The sequence below is a fragment of the Dasypus novemcinctus genome, chromosome 1 (assembly GCF_030445035.2).
Source record: "Dasypus novemcinctus isolate mDasNov1 chromosome 1, mDasNov1.1.hap2, whole genome shotgun sequence".
NCBI classification, from domain to species: Eukaryota; Metazoa; Chordata; class Mammalia; order Cingulata; family Dasypodidae; genus Dasypus; species Dasypus novemcinctus.
Genome location: NC_080673.1, coordinates 3,772,700 through 3,792,217, shown reverse-complemented (window position 1 = coordinate 3,792,217; position 19,518 = coordinate 3,772,700). Strand labels below are relative to the sequence as shown.

The following is a 19,518-nucleotide window of genomic DNA, read 5'->3' as shown; positions in this document are numbered from 1 at the left end:
ATGCAAAATAGATCAGCTACTGTAGCAGTTAGGCATTGTTTATGAATTTCAGAAATAGATATTGGATTATGTTTGTAAACTGTGGGCCTGTGAGATTGTATTAACCTCAGAGGTTTCACTTTTGCTTGATTAAATTATGATTAAGGCTTTGATTGGGACATGCCAGTAGGACAAGGAAATAGCACGGCAGAGGAGGATTAATGCTGGAGCTCCGGGATGTAAATACACAGAAGTAGAAACGTGAGGAAAGAGGGAAGACTCCATGAGACATGGCAGAGGCCCTGGGTGTTCACCTGATGGTTTCCAGCTGGCCTTGTGGAGAGAGCAGAGCAGCTGAGCCTGGAGAGAAACTAGCCACCTTACAGCTGATCTTGGAAGAAGCTGGCTTGTCCATCCAACGATTGACTTGCAGACACAAGCAGCTTGTGCACAGCTAAAGCAGTGTAAGAAACACTTAAATCAAAGCAGCTTAGGACAAAGGATTACTGGCTTCAACAAATACAATCCAGTGCCCTGGAGGAGGAGGTAGGGAGTCTATTTCATAGGGACTGTAAACGGGAATTCCTAAAGCTACCAGTGCAAGCTCAGGACAAGACATATTCTCAGAAAAGACAGAAGAACCCTGCCCTTCACTTTTGCCTTAGGCTAATCTTGCTAGGAGGGGTAAACTCTGTAGTTCTGTAGGAGAGAACCACACAGAGCCACTTTGCGAAGACTGAAGGGTGTCTTGTATTGGTTTGTGGTTTTTTGGTGGATTGTTTTTTATTTTTTTTCCCAGCTCCTGGCCCTCAAGGAAATTTTTGTCATGTCACTAGTGGTATACAGACTTAAGGAACAGGGAGCCCACAGACCAAATCCCAGAGTTAACCCATGTGTAGCAAAAAATTAAAAGAGAAGCAGGGGTGGTGCAACAAAAGAAAATCAAGTAAGGTAATACAACAAATTAATAGAGAAAAAGGGGGAAAATCATAGCATTTGACACAAAAAATTCCTTTGACAAGATCCAGCACCACTTCTTGATAAAAACAAATATAAAATTAGGAGAAGGAAACATCCTCAACATCATAAAGATATATATGAAAAACCCACAGTTACCATCATACTCAGTGGTGAAAGACTAGCTTTCCTTCTAAGATCAGGAACAAGAAAAAAAAAAAGAAAAAGCCATCCAAATTGGAAAGGACAAAGTAAAACTTTCACTATTTGCAGATGACATCATCCTATAGAAAATACAAAAAAATCTACCACCAAGCTTCTAGAGGTAATGAGTGAATTCAGCAAGGGGGCAGGGCACAATGTGAATTGCAGAAATCATTAGGGTTTCTATATACACTAGTAATGAAGATTCTGCAGAGAAAATCAAGAAAAAGATTCCATTTATAACAGCAACTAAAAGAATCAAATATCTGGGAATAAATTTAACCAGGTTTTAAAGGACTTATACACAGAAAACTACAAAACATTGTTGAAAACATCAAAGAAGACCTATAGAAATGGAAGGACATTTCATGTTCACAGATTGTAAGACTAAATTTTATTAAAATGTAATTTCTACCCAAAATGATTTATAGATTCTATGTAATTCCAGCCAAAATTCCAATAGACTTCTTTGCAGAAATAAAAAAGTCATCAGATTTCAGTGGAAAGGTACATGGCTCCAATAGGCAAAACCATCTTGAAAAACAACGAAGTTGGTGGATTCACATGCCCTGATTTTAAAACTTAGCACAAAGCTACAGTAATCAACATAGCTTGGTGCTGGCACAAGGACAGACAGACCAATGGAATTGAATTGAAGGTTCAGAAATAAACCCCTACAGCTACGGCTGTGTGGTTTCTGACAAAGTGCCAGGTTCACTCAGCGGGGAAAGAATTGTCCCTTTAACCGATGGTGCTAGGAAAACTGAGAATCCAGATGGAGAAGCATGAAGGTGCTCCCCACTCACACCACGGCTGTGGAGCTGGGCTGCTTCCAGTCTTAAATCTACCTCCAGTAATGCTGCAGTGGGGTTCTCGTACGTGTTTCATACATGCACATGTGCATGTCTGTTGGGTATTTTGGAGTTGAATTGCCGGGTCACAGAATATGCATACGGATACCACCAAATGAGTGAGTGTACTGATTTATGTCCTCACAGTAGAGGATGTGAGAGCTCCAAGTGTTTCCTATCTTCACCTGTTAGTGTCAGTTTTTTAAAAGAAATTTTAGTCATTCTGGTGGGTACTTAATGATAATTTGCCTTGTCCTGATAAGTTTGAGCACTTTTTCATATGTTTATTACCCATATAGGTGTTCCCTTCTGTCAATGCCTGTTAGATCTTTGGGCCATTTTTAGTAACTTGTCTTTTTACTTGCTGATCTGGAAGAGTTCATGAAATACCCTGGAGATGAGCCCTTTGTCACTCAATATGTTGCACCTATCTTCTCCTAGTTTGTGGCTTGCCGTTTCCCATCCTTAATGGTGTCTTTGTTGAATAGAAGCTATTAGCTTTAATACTAAGCAGCTAATTTATCACTGTTTGCCTTTGTGGTTAGTGTTTCTTTTATCTTTAATTTTAATTTTAATTTTATTTTTTAGGAGGTACCAGAGATTGAACCCAGTACCTCAGACATGGGAAGCACTGAACTAATCCGCTTCCCACTGAGAGTTGGTGGTGTCATTTGTTTTATACCAGGAATCGAACCCATGACCTCATACATGGGAAGCAAGCACCAACCACTTGAGCTACATTGGCTCCTCTTTTGTGTCTTTTTAAAGAAATTCTTCCCTGTCGCACAGTCAAGAAGATCTATTTATCTTCTGTAAGCCTTATTGCCTACTTTTAATATTTAGGTCTACAATCCAGTTGGTATTCATTTTTGCATATTGGGTGAAGAGGGGTCCCAAATCAGGTTTTCCCTTTGTGGGTGTCCGTTTGTCCCCGCATCATTTGTTGAAATGACTGTTCTTTCCCTACTGTTCTGCAGTGTATCCTTTTTTGTAAACCAAGCATCCATGTATGTGCCAGTCTCTCTGTTCTGTTCCGTAGGTCTGCTGACCTATTCTGGTGCCATACCATCCTGCTTCAATTAATTAATACAGTTTTAGCCTGAGTCTTGATATCCAATAGAGTAAGCCCTCCATCTTTTTCCTTTGAAATTTCTTAGCTGGTCTTGGCCCTTTGCACTTCCATTTACATTTTAGAACCAACTTGTCAGTTTACACACACACTTCCGCTCTAACTTTGATTTGGATTGCACTGAATCTGTAGGTGAACTTGGGGAGAATGTTTGTAATGTTGAGCCTGCTAAACCATGATCATGCTGTGCTTATTTACTTGGGTGTTCTCCGAACAATGTTTCATGATTTTTTGAATAGAGATCTTACATATCACATGATAGGTTTTTAAAAAGTATTTGATATTTATTGATGCTGCTTCTCTCTTTTTGGGATTTTGATACCAAAAACCTCCCTGCTTTGGAAGCTTTTCATTAGTCTCAAATAGTTTTTTCTTTTTAATACATTTGGCCACCTTTTCTAGTTGTTTTCAAGGGAAGGATTGCTTCAAAGTAATCTAGCGTGCCATTTCTGGGTATGGTATTCTTCCATGCCAATGTTAACATATTTTTTATTTATGTGTTCTTTTCTTTACAGTCTTATATAGAAGTAATTGTTTCTTCTAATAATGCCTTACTAAACTAATTCAATATTTGCTGACTATAAAAGCCAATCAGGATAAATATACATTCATATTTTTTCCCTTAATCTCTGATGTAGGAGTGTATACAAGAAATAGAAACTTTCGGCTCTATAAATCATCAAAAATAGGAAAACATGTGGCTTTCGAGGTTGCTGAAGATAACAAATTTTTTCCTAAACAGTCAAAAAATATTTCTGAAGAAAAGCAGCATTTCCTCTCTTCTTTGGTCAGCAATATCAGGTATATAGTACCAGAATTAAATAATTGTATATTCGTTAATATAATAATAAGCAGTGAATGGTATAGCACATTACAAAAGTATGAGCTGTGTAAATTCTTCTATCTTGAAAAAATGGTCTTAAAATTCTAGGTTAATGCTTCTTTTTTCTCCACTAACTGAAAAATAATTGCAAAAGGTATTTTTTAACCACATAGTTTTCTCTCTGTGTCTTTTTATGGTTATATTTCATGAAATTTTCCAATTTTTCTAGAATTTTTCAGAACTATCTGAATTGCATTTGGAAATATAATTACTGTTAATGTGTCATTTTCTTTTCATGTATATATATGTGTAATTTATATAGCTCCTTCATTCAGAAACTGTTTCTTGAGATCATTATGTATATGATTATATCACCTGTTCTTTATGCAACATTATTCTGTAAATATTTTCCCAGGTTAATTTGCCACCAATTAATTATAAATGCAACTTCTAATGCCTATATAATTTTCCATTATATGGATATATTCTATTGTCGGTTTTATTGTTAAAGTATTAGACTCCCAGGTTTGGGTCATTAAAAAATGTTATGAAAAACATCTTTCATCAGAAATATTTGCCTTCAATCCTGTTGATTTTAAGCTGGGATTTTATGAGTTCAAAACGTATAATTAAGGAGTAGTCTAAATTGCTGTTAATTTACTATAATTATTTTCCCTTCTATTTTAAGTAAAAATGCCGTAAATAGCAATTTTAATAAATCTGTAAACTACATTGTGATTGGGAAAGTTGTATCAGGATATATACACTTGTTAGTGGTTACCCAGGAGGGTGGAAGATGGATTATTTTTCTTTCATACATCTTTGGACTGTTTGAGTTAATTTCATATCATAAATCAGAGGGAAGTTCCAAGTCTTAGTTTCCTCACCTTTAAAATGGAAATAATAACACCTATCACATGTGAGTATTTAAACTGAATATGTAGAGCATTTAGCAAAGTGCCTGCCACATTGTATCTGTTCAGTAAATGTTCATTAGTAGTGGTGGTAATAAAAGCAGTAGTAGTAGAGTTATAAAAATTGTATGACCTTCTTGCCCACAGTTTTCGACACTAGAATTTAAAAGCCACATTTTTTCTATCACATGTGCAAGCAACATGGCTGGTCTGTAGAAGAAAACTCTCCTGATTACCAATTCCCATTTCTTTTACTGTCTGAATATTAATCTCACTGAAATGCAGCATTCTTCTACTGAATAAAGTTACCTTGACAATTGCCTTTAATGTATCCACATAAATGCCAGATATTTTTCTTCCTGGAATAAAGATGTTGATTGTTCATCATCTTTCAGTTACCTTTAATCCATTTTCCCCTTTACTCTCATCCATCTTTCCTTCTTCATTTCATTCTATTATTCACTTCTTTTAAATTATGCAACAGATATTTCAAAGGCTCTGTATGTTTGGGAAATCGAATTATACTTGTCTCTAGCTTAGCATCCTGGAGTCTTCTGGTTCACTTGGTAATTGAGGAAAGTATTGTAAACAATCACAAACCTATTCTTTTGGGGGGGAAGGAGGTTAGGATTGGTGCTTTTGTGGGCAAATGTGGCATGAATTCCAGAACAGTTAGCTGCTGAGTAAAGGAGTTTAGTAGGGAGCAATTTGGAAGTTTTCCCTTTTTTGTAGCCATGCCTTGTTATTTCTAATACAACGTATTTTCTTCTCCAGATTCTCCGATACTTTACAAATTCTTACATGTAACACATCTGAGAGTAAACAAATACGAGGTGAATATTCTGTCAGTACCAGCACTTCAGGTAATTTTAAGAAAACAATTTCCTATCAGAATTTAAGGATACAAAATCTGTCTTAAAATTTTTTAAACTTGAAGTATTCCTTTCCTCTTCCTTTAAAAGTATTCCTTTAAAACTACCTCTAGGTTTCTATCCCAAATGGAGACAGTGTAAAAAAGATGTTTATTAAAGCATTATTCATTGATTTTCAGTGATGTGATTTTTTTAAAAATACAAAAACAATGTTGACTGTTGGTAAAAATTAAGAATATATATATACTAAAGTAAACACTGAAAGTTCCTCTTCACCCCTCTGCCTTCAATCAGAGGGTTAGCCACTATTAATAATTTTCTGTGTAGTCCAGCAGAGCTTTTCCTGTTTCTCCAATATACAGATATCTTTATTCTTTTAATGGCTGCAGAGTTTTTTATGGTATGGCTCTATCGTAATTTACCTGTTCCTGTATTAAAAAGCATGTAAGTTTTTTTTGCTAAGATTTCATACATAAATGCTACAGTAAACATTTTTATACATGTATTTTGTAAGTATTATATATAATAGTGAAAAACTGAAAATTTAATTGTACAACAAAATGAGATTGGTGGCATACTATGAAATACTATGTAGCCATTAAAATTAAACTTATCAAGACTATATACTAACAGGAAAAATGCATAGTCATGATGTTATGAGAAAAAGATAGGCTCTAAAATTATGTGTTTGAGGAGAGCAGTTGTAGCTCAGTGGCTGAGCTCCTGCTTCCTATGTATGAGGTTCTGGGGTCAATCCCTGTTATCGCCTTAAAAAAATAAAAAATAAAATTATATATTTGGTATAATTACAAGTTTATTTTTAAAATGGAAAACATATTTTCCTCTGTTTCTTCTGGTTGTTTAACAATTATTATTTCTTGGCATTGACTTGGAGTTTCTTTCCTTTATATTTTAACTTATTTTCCAGAATCCTCCACTTACATTTATTACTTTTAGAAGTGTAATATAGACCTTATTTTAAGAAAACTGGGTTATTTTGTCTTTAAAATTTAAGCGAGACTTTAAATAAATTATTCTGAATTATTACAGTAGATTGTTAAATACAAAATATGTTGACTTTTGAGTGCCCTCCAGCTAGAGGCACTGGAGAACATATCCATGTTTGAGCAAGCCGGGTCTGTCACTTGTGGCAGTGGGGAGAACACATTCCAGGGAGCACTGTGGGGCATTTCAGTAAGAGGACCTTATTAAGGACTTAGTACAGAATTTGGGCATTGGTTAGATGATTTGGGGGCATGTCCATGGAATTGGGGATTTGCTCTGGATTGGGTCCAATCATGGACATTTCTGTGATTATCTTAAATTTTACCTAAAAGGATGGCAGAGTAGAGAGAGACTAACGCTATTACTGGTAAAGAAGCAGCGGTCGCTCACATTAGCTAGGATAAGAAGCGTTTGGTCTTTTTTTTGGTTTGGATAATGTTCATGTTTTGCGTATGTTCAGATGTGATTATGAAGTCTTCTTCCTTTTTGTCTTTCTCCATCATCACCACAAAGTGGCCTTGTCTGATGTTAAAATTCTGTGAAGTAATTTATCTTCAACAAAAGAACACCAGGTCCATGTGAAGTACTAGGCTAGCAAGGGGTGACTTTTCTTTCTCAGAGTGAAGAAAGCAGTTGAAATTCATTTCAAATGCTTTTTATTAAGTTACTTAACATGTCAACTAATTGAGAGATTTGAATTTTTTTAAACATATCAATTTTATTGATACATATTAATAAAGCATACAATTTATCCAAAGTGTACAATCAGTGGTGTTTGGTATAATTTCATAGTTGCACATTCATCACTTTAATCATTATTAAAGCCTTTTCCTTATTTCAATAATAATAGTAAACAAAAAACAGACAAAGTTCCTCATTCCCCAATCTTTCTGTTTTCCTTGCTATACATTGCTGCTATTTCTGGCTATTCTTATACAATTATTTATTTTTTTATTAAGCAGTCTTATTGAGATAGTCACATGTTGTATGATCTTTCCAAAGAGTATAATCAATGAATTTTTTTAAAGCCTTTTTTTAAAAGTCCTTTATTGTAAAATTGTAAAATAAATAGAATAATAGATTGAAATTACAAATTTTAAAAAAGAGTGCAGGCCAGGTTAGATTTAATATAATCAATTATAAAAAACGGGTAGCATAGCAGCAAACATTTATAAATGTAAATAGTATTTCAAATATAATAGAAATTAATAATGATTCTGATTTTTATATATATATATATTTTTTTAAAGATTTATTTATTTATTTAATTTCCCCCCCCTCTCCCCTGGTTGTCTGTTCTTGGTGTCTATTTGCTGCGTCTTGTTTCTTTGTCTGCTTCTGTTGTCGTCAGCGGCACGGGAAGTGTGGGCGGCGCCATTCCTGGGCAGGCTGCTCTTTCTTTTCACGCTGGGCGGCTTTCCTCATAGGCGCACTCCTTGCGCGTGGGGCTCCCCCACGCGGGGGACACCCTTGCGTGGCACGGCACTCCTTGCGTGCATCAGTGCTGCGCATGGCCAGCTCCACACGGGTCAAGGAGGCCCGGGGTTTGAACCGCGGACCTCCCATATGGTAGACGGACGCCCTAACCACTGGGCCAAAGTCCGTTTCCCATGATTTTTATATTATATTACAGATCTAACTATTAGACATAATAATCTCTAAGAATAAAATGAATTACTGGTTTAGTTACTTATTTTCCATTTAGGCCATAATTCTTTCTAGATAATCAAATTCCTACATGGGAATTCTTCACATTTTATTGGAATGAAGTACAGCAGATAACAATTTGCCAAGTCATAATTTTATGAGACAGAAGAACTTAAAATTTTGTTCAACAGTAGTCATGCTAAATCATTATTGATCCAGATAGATTATTTTAATTAAAGAGTATGAATAAGGGGAAGAGGATTTGGCTCAACTGAAAGAGTGTCCAGGGTTCCAACCCAGGGCCTCCTGGCCTGTGTGATGAGCTGGCCCATGCGCAGTGCTGATGCGCACAAGGAGTGCCCTGCCACGCAGGGGTGTCCCCCGCATAGGGGAGCCCCCATGTGCAAGGAGTGCGCTCATAAGGAGAGCTGCCCCGTGCAAATAAAGTGCAGCCTGCCAGGAGTGGCACCGCGCACGCAGAGAGAATGGACACAGAACAGACAACGGGTGGGGGGGCAGGGAAGAGAAATTTTTAAAAAAATCTTAAAAAAAAAAAAAAGAGTATGAATAAGGGTTAAAGAAAAATGAAGTATCAAAAAATATCTCTCTTCTCCAGTCCTCCTCAATTAAAAGCAATCATTTATTTTGTATGAAAAAAAATTCAGAATACTGACAGGAACAATTTGCCAGTTGCACTGAGTATTTATTGTTCATATGTTATAATGTTATTTTACATTTATCTGGTCTACTCCAGCTCTTTTTTGGTTACTATTTGCATGTAATACCTTTTTCCAACTTTTCATTTTTAATCTGGTTGTGTCCTTAAGTCTGAGGTGGCTCTCTAACAGACAACATATAGATGGCTCATATTTTTTATCCATTCTGTCAGTCTATGTCTTTCGATTGGGAAGGTCAATCCATTAACTTTCAGTGTTATTACTGTCAAGGCATGACTTACTTCATCCATTTTGTCCTTTGGCTCTCTGTTGTCATATCATTTTATTGTCTGTCTTCGTATCCTTTAGTTTACCCATCCTAATAATCTTCATTTCTAAACTGTTCTCCAGATCTCTCACCCTTGTTTTTCCCTTTCAGGCTGCAGCACCCCCTTTGCAAATCTGGTCCTTTTGGTGACATATTCTATCAGTTTTTGTTTGTCTGCGAAGACTTTGAACTTACCCTCAATTTTGAAGGACAGCTGTGCCAGATACAGAATTCTAGGCTGGCAGTTTTTCTCTTTTAGTACCTTAAATACATCATACCACTTTCTTCTCTCCTCCATGGTTTCTGTGAGATCAGCACTTAATCTTATCAGGTTTCCCTTATATGTGATGCTTTGCTTTTTTCTTGCTGCTTTCAGAATCCTCTCTTTAGCTCTTATATTTGTCACTCTGACAAATATATTTGTCTTGGGGTAGGTCTGTTCAGGTTTATTCTGTTTGGGGTGTGTTGTGATATTGATATTTATGTCCTTTATAAGGTTTGTGAAGTTTTCAGTCATTTCCTCAAATATTCATTCTGCCCCATTTCCATTCTCTTCTCCTTCTGGGACTCCAATAATGTGAATGTTTGTGTGTTTCATGTTGTCATTCAATTCCCTGAGACTCTTTTCCATTTTTTTCATTCTCGTCTCTTTCTGTTCTCCTCTCTTCTCCAGTTCAGATGTTTTGTCTTCGAAATTACTAATTCTGTCTTCAAGCAGTTCATATCCACTCTTATGTGCCTCTAATGCATTTGTAATCTCATCCATGTCTTATATTTCCATAAAGTCTGTTTCTTTTCTTTGTAGGCTTTCAAATTGTTCTTTATGCTGTCCCAGTGTCTTCTCAATGTCCTTTATTTCTTTAGTCATATTTTATTTAAATCTTTTGAAGTGATTTAGGAGAGTTTTGTGATTATCACTGATTAATTTTATTAAATCTTGTATCTCTTCAGGATATTTGGTTTGTTCCTTTGACTGGGTCATCTCTCCTGTATCCTAGTATGGCTTGTAATTTTTTCTGGATGTCTAAGCATCTGAATATGTTGGTGAATTTACTCTAATGGCTAATTTCTCTCCTTGCCTATTTTTTGTGTTTTTTTCCACAGCTCTTCTTTGATATTTGGCTCAACCTAAAATCGCCCAGTCAAAAAAACCCAAAACAAAACAAAACAAAATTCCCCAACTTAAATTTTCAAAATCAGGCCAGGGACTCATTAGTGGGGTGCACATTTTCTGTATCCACCCAGAGAGCTGGGAGGACAGCTTTTGTTCCTGCAGTTTCCAGCCTAGCCAGCAGATGGCACTAGGCAGCACACTTTTCCACCGGGGTTCCTGTGTTGACTCTCCAGACTGGAGATTCCAAGTGGGCTCTGCTGGCCGAATTCCCTGCAGAAAACCACACTGGCCTCCCGCCCTTTCCCCTGGAAGCAGCGGATGTGCAGGAAGGTGCCTGCCCTCCTCTCCGCCAGCTGCAGCGAGCCGGGGTCTTACTCCAGCGTGAAGTCTTGGGAGTGGGGGAGGCGAGCCCGTCCCTGCACCGCAGGGCTTGGTGACTCGTGCTTGTCATTCCAGCCTCTTCGTCTCTCTGTCCCTCACCCTCCTGGGAGTTGTGTAGCACGGTCCTGGTCTCCTGACCCCAAAGCAAGGTCCCTCAGATAGCTTCTGGCTCTTTCTCTGTTGTTTATGTGAGAGAATTCAGCTCTGCCTGTTAGTCTGTTGCCATCTTCCCACAGTCCTCCAAGAGATTTGAATTTTTTCTGCTTCCTTGTGGGGTAAAAAGAATCCACGAAAAGGCTGAAAAGAAAAAAAGAAGAAAAAAAACCCTGGGGGATTGGTATGTATATGGGCCAAAGATGGTCCCTGTAATTTTTTCAATAAAAAGTTAATAATGATAATACGAATCCAACTCTGTTGACAGCAAATTATAATAATTACCCATTATCAGTACTACTTTGTGGATATTAAATGATAATGATTACCTAGTAATTTTGGGATTAGTTGTTTAGTTGTAAATCTCTCTAAATGAATGATCATCATTCAGCTCACAAATTTTCATATGTTCTTCACAAGGATCTCATGATAGACTTCTGAACCAGCTGATCTTTTTTATGGTTGGTAAAAGACCAGAATATCATGGTATTTACTGAATTTTTCTTTCAAAAAGATTCCTGGCCTTCATGTAAGCAAATAAAACTTTAGATTTTTCATTGACTATAGAAGAGTTGATGGGGAAACCATATCACAGTGTACATTTACCATCTTACTGGATTTTTTTTTTTTTTTTTAATTTAAAATCCTGATCAAAGCACCTTGCTTTAAAGAAAGTGCAGAACTCATCCCTCTGGAGGTATTTACTGTGCAATCTAGAAGAGTTCCACAGGAAAATTGACTGTACAACCTTCCTCCCTCCCATCCTGTTCTCGCTCTGGCAGTTTCGATGGTGTGTGGTGCTCGTTAGAGGGAGTCTTTGAACTGAAGAGATGCAGTCAGGCCTGACTCTGTAGTCAGTGTAGTCCTCTTCCTCCTGGGGCTTCACCCATACATAAATACATTATCATTATCTCTCTCAGATCAAGGCACATGCAGAGCCATCCACAAGTGAACTCTTGGTCTCCTTAAGTTTAGCCAAAGGCTTTTTTTAAATCAGATGGAGGGTGCCAGCTTTTTTTTTTTTTTTAATTTCTCTTCCCTTCCCTGCTCTCCCCCCGCCCCCCCAGTTGTCTGCTCTCTGTGTCCATTTGCTGAGTGTTCTTCTGTGTCTGCTTATATTCTTGTCAGGTGGCACCAGGAATCTGTGTCTCTTTTTGTTGCGTCATCTTGCTGCACCAGTTCTCTGTGTGTGCGTCGCCACTCCTGGGCAGGCTGTACTTTATTCGCGCTGGGCAGCTCTCCTTACAGGGCGCAATCCTTGCACATGGGCTCTCCTACGCAGGGGACAGCCCTGCGTGGCACGGCACTCCTTTCATATATCAACACTGCGCATGGGCCAGCTCATCACATGGGTCAGGAGACCCTGGGTTTGAACCCTGGACCTCCCGTGTTGTAGGTGGACGCTCTATCTGTTGAGCCAAATCTGATTCCCTAGCCAAAGACTCTTGAACACATTCCCCTGCATCTACTACAAAAGACATTGACAGCTCCCTTGTGCAGGCTTGTTTTTTTAAATTATTGGTTCTTTTTTTTATTAGAGAAGTTGTAAGTTTACAAAACAATTATGCATGAAAATACCAGAGTCCCATACACCACGCCACCACCAACTGCATTGGTGTGAAATGTTTGTTACTGTTGATGATAGCGCTTTTTAAAGTAATCATAGTATTTTTATAAACAGTCATCACCTTCATTACAATTAATGAAAGGCTGTTAAAATAGTTCTAATGTTCATTATTTATATTAGGTGTATTCTTCCCAAATGCCACCCTATTGCTACCACCTTTTATTAGTATTCTACCTTAGTTCTAATCCATGAAAAACATTCCTATACTTGTACTATTCCTATACTTCCTATACTTGTACTATACTCTATAGTCCATCATCTCCCAAAGGGTTCACTGTGTTGTACAGTCCTATGTTTTATCTTTTAATTTTTGTTCTAGTAATATATACATCCTAAAGTTACCTCCCTTAACCACATTGACCTATACAGTTCAGTGCTCTTTGTTAACCTCACTGCCTTCCATTTCCAAAACTTTACCATTACCTAAATAGAAATTCTGTACAAGTTAAGCATCCGTTTTCCATTCTCTAGGCCCAGTCTATCTCCTGGTAACTTACATTCTGGACTCTAACTCTATGAGTTTGCTTATTATAGTTAGTTCATAGAGTGAAATCATATAATATTTGTCTTTTTGTGTCTGGCTTATTTCACTCAACATAATTTCCTCAAGGTTTGTCCATGTTGTCACATGCATCAGGACTTCATTACTTTTTACAGCGAATAATGTTCCATTGTATGTTCTTACCACATTTTTGTTTATCTGTTCTTCAGTTGATGGGCACTTGGGTTGCTTCCATCTTTTGGCAGTTGTCCGTAATGCTGCTCTGAACATCAGTGTGCAAATATCTGTACAAATCCCTGCTTTAAGTTCTGTGTGTATACCTAGTAGTGGGATTGCTGGATCATATGGTAATTCTGTACCTAGCTTTCTGAGGAACTGCCAATCTGTTTTCCACAGTGGCAGCACCATTTTACATTGCCACCAACAATGAATGAGTGTTCTTATTTTTCCACATCCTTCAACACTTGTGTGAAGTTTTCTGTTTTTGTTTTTTTTTAAAATAGTGGCCAATTTTAGTAGGTGTGAAATGATGTTGTGGTTTTGATTTGTATTTCCCTAGTAGCTAGTGACGTAGAGCATCTTTTCATGTGCTTTTTAGCTATTCATCTTTGGAGAAATGTCTTTTCAACTCTTTTGTTCATTTTTTAATTGGGTTGTTTTTTTATCATTGAGTTGTATGGTTTTTAAAATATATTCTGGACACTAAACCCTTATTGAATATATGGTTTCCAAATATTTTCTCCCATTGAGTAGGTTGTTTTTCACTTTCTGACAAAGTCCTTTGATGCTCAAAAGTTCTTAATTTTTGAGGAGGTATGATTTATCTATTCTTTTGTTTGTTGCTTGTGCTTTGGGTATATAAAGTCTAAGAAACTATTGCCTAACACAATATCTTGAAGATGTTTCCCTATGTTTTCTTCTTGCAGGTTTATATTATACTTCTTGTTCTTGTATTTAGGTCTTTGGTTCATTTTGAGTTAATGGTGTGAAATAGGGGTACTCTTCATTCTTTTGCATATGTACATATGTATAATTCACTATATCCATTTCTCCTACCAGGTTTGTTGAAGAAACTGTTCTTTACTAGTTGACTGGGCGTGGCAGCCTTATCAAAAATCAGTTGACTGTAGATGTGAAAACAGTCTATTTCTGAAGTCTCAATTGGATTTATTGGTCATTATATCTGTCCTTATGCTAGTACCATGCTCTTTTGACCGCTGTATCTTTGTAATGTGCTTTAAAGTCAGGAAGTATGAGTCCTCCAACTTCATTCTTCTTTTTAAGGATGTTTTTGCCTATCAGGGCCCCCTTACCCTTCCAAATAATTTTGGTAATTGGCTTTTACATTCTTGCAAAGTAGGCTCTTGGAATTTTGATTAGGACTGCTTTGAATCTGTAAATAAATTTGGGTAGAACTGATATGTTAATGATACTTAGTCTTCCAATCCATGAACACTGAATATCCTTCCATTTATTTAGATCTTTGATTTCTTTCAACAGTGTTTTATAGTTTTCTGTGTAAAAGTCCTTTACATCCTTAGCTAAATTTATTCCTAGATTTTTTAATTCCTTAGATGCCATTGTAAATGGAATTTTTTTCTTAATTTCCTTCTCAGTTTGTTCATTACTAGTGTATAAAAACAGTGCTGAGTTTTTCATGTTTATCTTGTATCCTGCTACTTTGCTGAACTGTAGTTCAGCAAATTAGCTCTAGTAGCTTTGCTGTAGATTTTTCAGGACCTTCTATAATATATATAGGATCATGTCATCTGCAAAGAGTGACAGTATTTCTTCTTCCTTTTCAATTTGGATGTCTTTAATTTCTTTTTCTTGCCTAACTATTCTGGCTAGAACTCCTAACACAATGTTGAATAGTGTTATTTAGTATTGGTGACGGTGGGTATTCTTATCTTGTTCCCAATTTTAGAAGGAAAGCTTTCAGTGTTTCACCACTGAGTACAATGAGAGCTGCAGATTTTTCATATATGCCCTTATCATGTTGAGAAAGTTTCCTTCTATTCCTGTTTTTTGAAGTTTTTAAATCAAGTAAGGATTCTGGATTTTCTCAAATCTTTTTCTGCATCAATTGAGATGGGTCATGTGGTTTCCCCCCTTCATTTTGTTATCGTGTATTGCATTAATTGATTTTCTTGTGTTGAACCACCCTTGCATATCTGGGGTAAAACCCACTTGACCTTGTATGTAATTCTTTTAATGTACTGTTGCAATCAATTTGCAAGTATTTGTTGAAAATTTTTACATGTATATTCATATGAGAAATTGGTCTGTAATTTTTTCCTGTAGTATCTTCTTTATCTGGCTTTATTATTAGGGTAATGTTGGTCTCATAGAATGAGTTAGGAGTGTTCTCCCAGGTTTTTGGAAGAGTTTGAGCAGGATTGGTATTGATTTTTCTTGGAATGATTGGTAGCATTCACCCGTGAAGCCATCTGGTCCTGCACTTTTATTTTTTGGGAGATTTTTGATGACTGATTCGATTTTGTTACTTGTAATTGGTCTCTTCTCTTTCTTCTTAGAGTGAGTGTACACTGTTTATGTGTTTCTAGGAATTTGTTCTTTTAATCTAAGTTGTCTAATATGTTGGCATACAGTTGTTCATAGCATCTTCTTATGAACCTTTCTATTTCTGTGTGGTCAGTTGGAATGTTCCCCCTCTCATTTCTGATTTAATTTGCATCTTCTCTCTATTTTTTGTCAGGTTCATAAGGGGTTCTCAATTTTATTGATCTCCAAGAACCACCTTTTGGTTTTATTAATTCTCTCTGTTGTCTTTTTAATTCTCAATTTCATTTCTTTCTGCTCAAATCTTTGTTATTTCTTTCCTTTTGCTTGCTTTGGGTTAGTTGTTCTTTTTCTAGTTCCTCCAGGTATGCAGTTAGGTCAGGTCTTTGATTTTAGCTCTTTTTTTTTCTCTTAAATTTTTTTTCTTCTTTTTTAATAAAAGCATTGAGGGCTATAAATTGCCCTCTCAGCACTGCCTTTACTGCATCCCATAAATTTTGAAATGCTGTTTCTCAGTTTCATTCATCATGAGATATTTACTGATTTCCCTTGCAATTTCCTCTTTGACCCACTGATTATGTGTTAATTTCTACATATTTTTTAATTTTCTAGTTTTCCACCTGTTATTAATTTCCAGTTTCATTCCATTATGGTCAGAGAGAATGCTTTGTATAATTTCAGTCATTTTAAATTTATTGAGACTTGTTTTGTGACCCAACATGTGATCTATCCTGGAAAATGATCCATGAGCACTTGAGAAGAATGTATACCCTGCTCTTTTGGGGTATGTGTATGTATCTGTTAGTTTTAGTTCATTTGTCATATTATTCAAGTTCTCTATTTCCTTATTGATTCTGTCCAGATGTTGTATCTATTGATGACAGCGATTTATTGAAGTCTCCAAAAATTACTGTAGAGATGCCTATTTCTCCCTTCAGTTTTGCTACTGTTTGCTTCACATATTTTTGGGTACCCAGGTTGGGAGCATAAATATTTATGATTGTTCTTTCTTCTTGGTGGATTGCCCCTTTAATATTAAATAGTGTCCTTCTTTGTCTCTTATAAACAGTTTTGCATTTAAAGTCTATTTTGTTCATTATTAGTATAGAGTCCCCAGCTCATTTTTCATTACTATTTGCGTGGGATCTCTTTTTCCAACTTTTCACTTTTAACCTATTTTTGTCTTTGCATCAAAGGTAAGTTTCTTGTAAACAGCGTATAATTGAATCATACTTTTTTTAACTACACTGCCAGTCTGTGTCTTTTGATTGGTGAGTTTAATCCATTAACATTCACTGTTTCTTTTTATTTCTTTTTATTTATTCCCTCCCTTTCTCCCCACCCACCCCCCTCCCTGGGATGACTCTCCTGTCTGTCTGCTTGTTGTCTGCTCATCTTCTTTAGGAGGCACAGGGAAACAAAACTGGGAACTCCCATGTGGAAGGCAGGCACTCAGTTGCTTGACGCGCATCTGCTTCCCAGCATTCACTGTTACTATTTTAAAGGCAATACTTCAGCCATTTTATCTTTTTGTTTTTATGGGGTTTGTTTGTTTGTTTGTTTGTTTGTGGCTCTCTTTTTACCCTTTTTGTTCCTCTTAACTGTTCATCTTCATTTCATCACTCTACTCCCAGCCCCTCTCTCTTCTCTTTTCCTTTCAACCTGCAGAACTCCATTTAGTATTTCTTGTAGGGCAGGTCTCGTGGTGACCAACTCTCTCAGTTCCTGTTATCTGTGACTATTTTAAACTCTCCCTGTTTTTAAGGAGTGATTTTGCTGAATAAAAGATTTTTATCTGGCACTTTCTCTCGTTCAGTGTATTAAAATATATCATGCCACTGCCTTCTTGCCTCCATCGTTTCTGGCACTCAGTCTTATTGAGGATCCCTTGTATGTGATAAATCGCTTTTCTCTTGCTTCTTTCAGGATTCTCTGTTTATCATTTGACATTTTGATTAGTCTGTGTTTTAGAGTAGCTGTATTAGGACTTATTCTGTTTGGAGTACCTTGTGTTTCTTGAACATATTTATTTATGGCTTTCATAAGAATTGGGAAATTTTCAGCCATTATTTCCTCATATTCTTTCTCCCTTTTTCCCTTCTCTTCTTCTTCTAGGACACCCATGACAAATACACTTGTGCACTTTGTGCTGTCATTCAATTCCGAGACACTGCTCAATTTCTTCCATTCTATTTGTTATCTGTTCTTCTGTCTGTATGATTTTGATTGTCCTGACTTCTTGTTCACTGATTCTTTTTCTGTCTGTTCAGCAGATTTGAATGTATTTTTTTTTCTTAGTTAAGCAATGACTTTATTTTCTAAGTACAAAGACACATTTATATAACCAGGGCAGAGGCTATAGGTGATTCATATTTCTAATTGGAAGGGAGAGCTCATTTATTTGTTTGATTGCTTATTTTTCAGATATAGCAGAGATTGAAACTGGGACCTCATATATGGGAAGCAGGTGCTAAAACATTTGAGCTACATCTGCTCCTCTCTAATGTATTTTTAATCTCTTTTATTGTGCCTTTTATCCTCATAATTTGTTTCTTTTTATGCTTTCAAATTCTTCTTTATGCTCGGTCTCTTCTTAATATCTTTTATCTCTTTAGCCATATTTTCCTTCATCTCCTTGAATTGATTTAGGAAATTTGTTTGAACTTCTTTGATTAGTTGTTCCAAACTCTGTCTCCTCTGAAGTTTTAATTTGTTCCCTTGACTGGCCCATATCTCCCTGTTTCTTAATATGGTTTGTAATTTTTTGCTTATATCCAGTCAACTGATTATCTTCATAAGTTTATTCTGAAGGTCAGTTTCTCTCTCTTGCCTAGGGTTTTATTGTTGATTATCTTTGTGTTAAGGCTCTTCATTGATGCTTGGTTCAATTTATTCTAGACCTTTAAAATAGGCCATGTTTAACTGATCAGATTTTTTCTGCTCTTCTTCATCTGGTTCTTGCCCTGGATATGTGGTCCAATTTTTTTTTTTCAATACTTGTGAAATTTTTTATTTTAAAGATTTATTTTATTATTTCTCCCTCCCCTCTCGCTGTTTGCGTTCGCTGTTTGTCTTCTTTTTAGGAGGCACTAGGAACCAAATGCGGACTTCCCATGTGGGAGGGAGGCACCCAGTTTCTTGAGCCACCACTGCTCCCACATTTGTAAGATTGCATTTTTCGTGCAATTGTTTTACCTTCAAGAGATATCTTCCTTTCCTCTTTTCCTTCTCCAGAAATCTTGATCTGTTCTGTTCATTTTTGTTTTGCTCAACAGTTTTCTGACACTCCTTTTGTTGTCTCCAGCTGCTTTTGCCTGGAGACCAAATTTTGGGAGAAGGGTCATCCAGGAGAGGGCTTGCCCAAGTCAGTATTTCCTGGCCAAAACAGGTCAGGGACTCATAAAGGGAGCACAAATCAGCTCCAGAGTCCCCTGGGGAGGCTCAGGAAGGACACCAAAAGCCTTTTTGAGGGTTCTCTAAAGCTGTGGTTTCCTGGCCTGCCCAGAAGATGGCACCCGTTAGCAAATGTCCCTTCAGCCCCGAGGAGGTCCTGTGTCTTTAAATGTCTATCACCACCACCCTGTCTGGGCAGAGTTAAAACAGTGGCGGCCATCACCTCTATCGGGGGAGTTTGAAACAGTAGCTTACAGCTGGGACTCAGCATCCAATTCACCAATCAAAGCCAAAGCCATGATCAAAGAGAAGTAGGTGATCGGTGCTCAGCTGTGTCCACCCCTTTTCTTGGGGAAAAAGATTTTTATGTCCATTTTTGTCTGCAGCAGCTGTCCAGGGACTGGACCCCAAGGCAGTCTGCCACAAAAGTGAGGGATGGGCGCCAGCAGCACCAGAGAGA

At 36.9% G+C, this 19,518-nt stretch overlaps 1 protein-coding gene across 6 annotated transcripts in view; it reads left to right on the top strand.

Moving 5' to 3' along the window:
• Window positions 1-19,518, top strand: part of PRIMPOL (primase and DNA directed polymerase) — a 67,379-nt gene that overhangs the window by 42,393 nt on the left and 5,468 nt on the right. For all 6 annotated transcript variants that reach the window (XM_071213862.1, XM_071213876.1, XM_058302268.1 and 3 more), the window contains 2 exons: window positions 3,759-3,921; window positions 5,632-5,720. In XM_071213862.1, coding sequence (XP_071069963.1) covers window positions 3,759-3,921; window positions 5,632-5,720 — 252 coding nt within the window. The remainder of the gene's footprint in view (window positions 1-3,758; window positions 3,922-5,631; window positions 5,721-19,518) is intronic.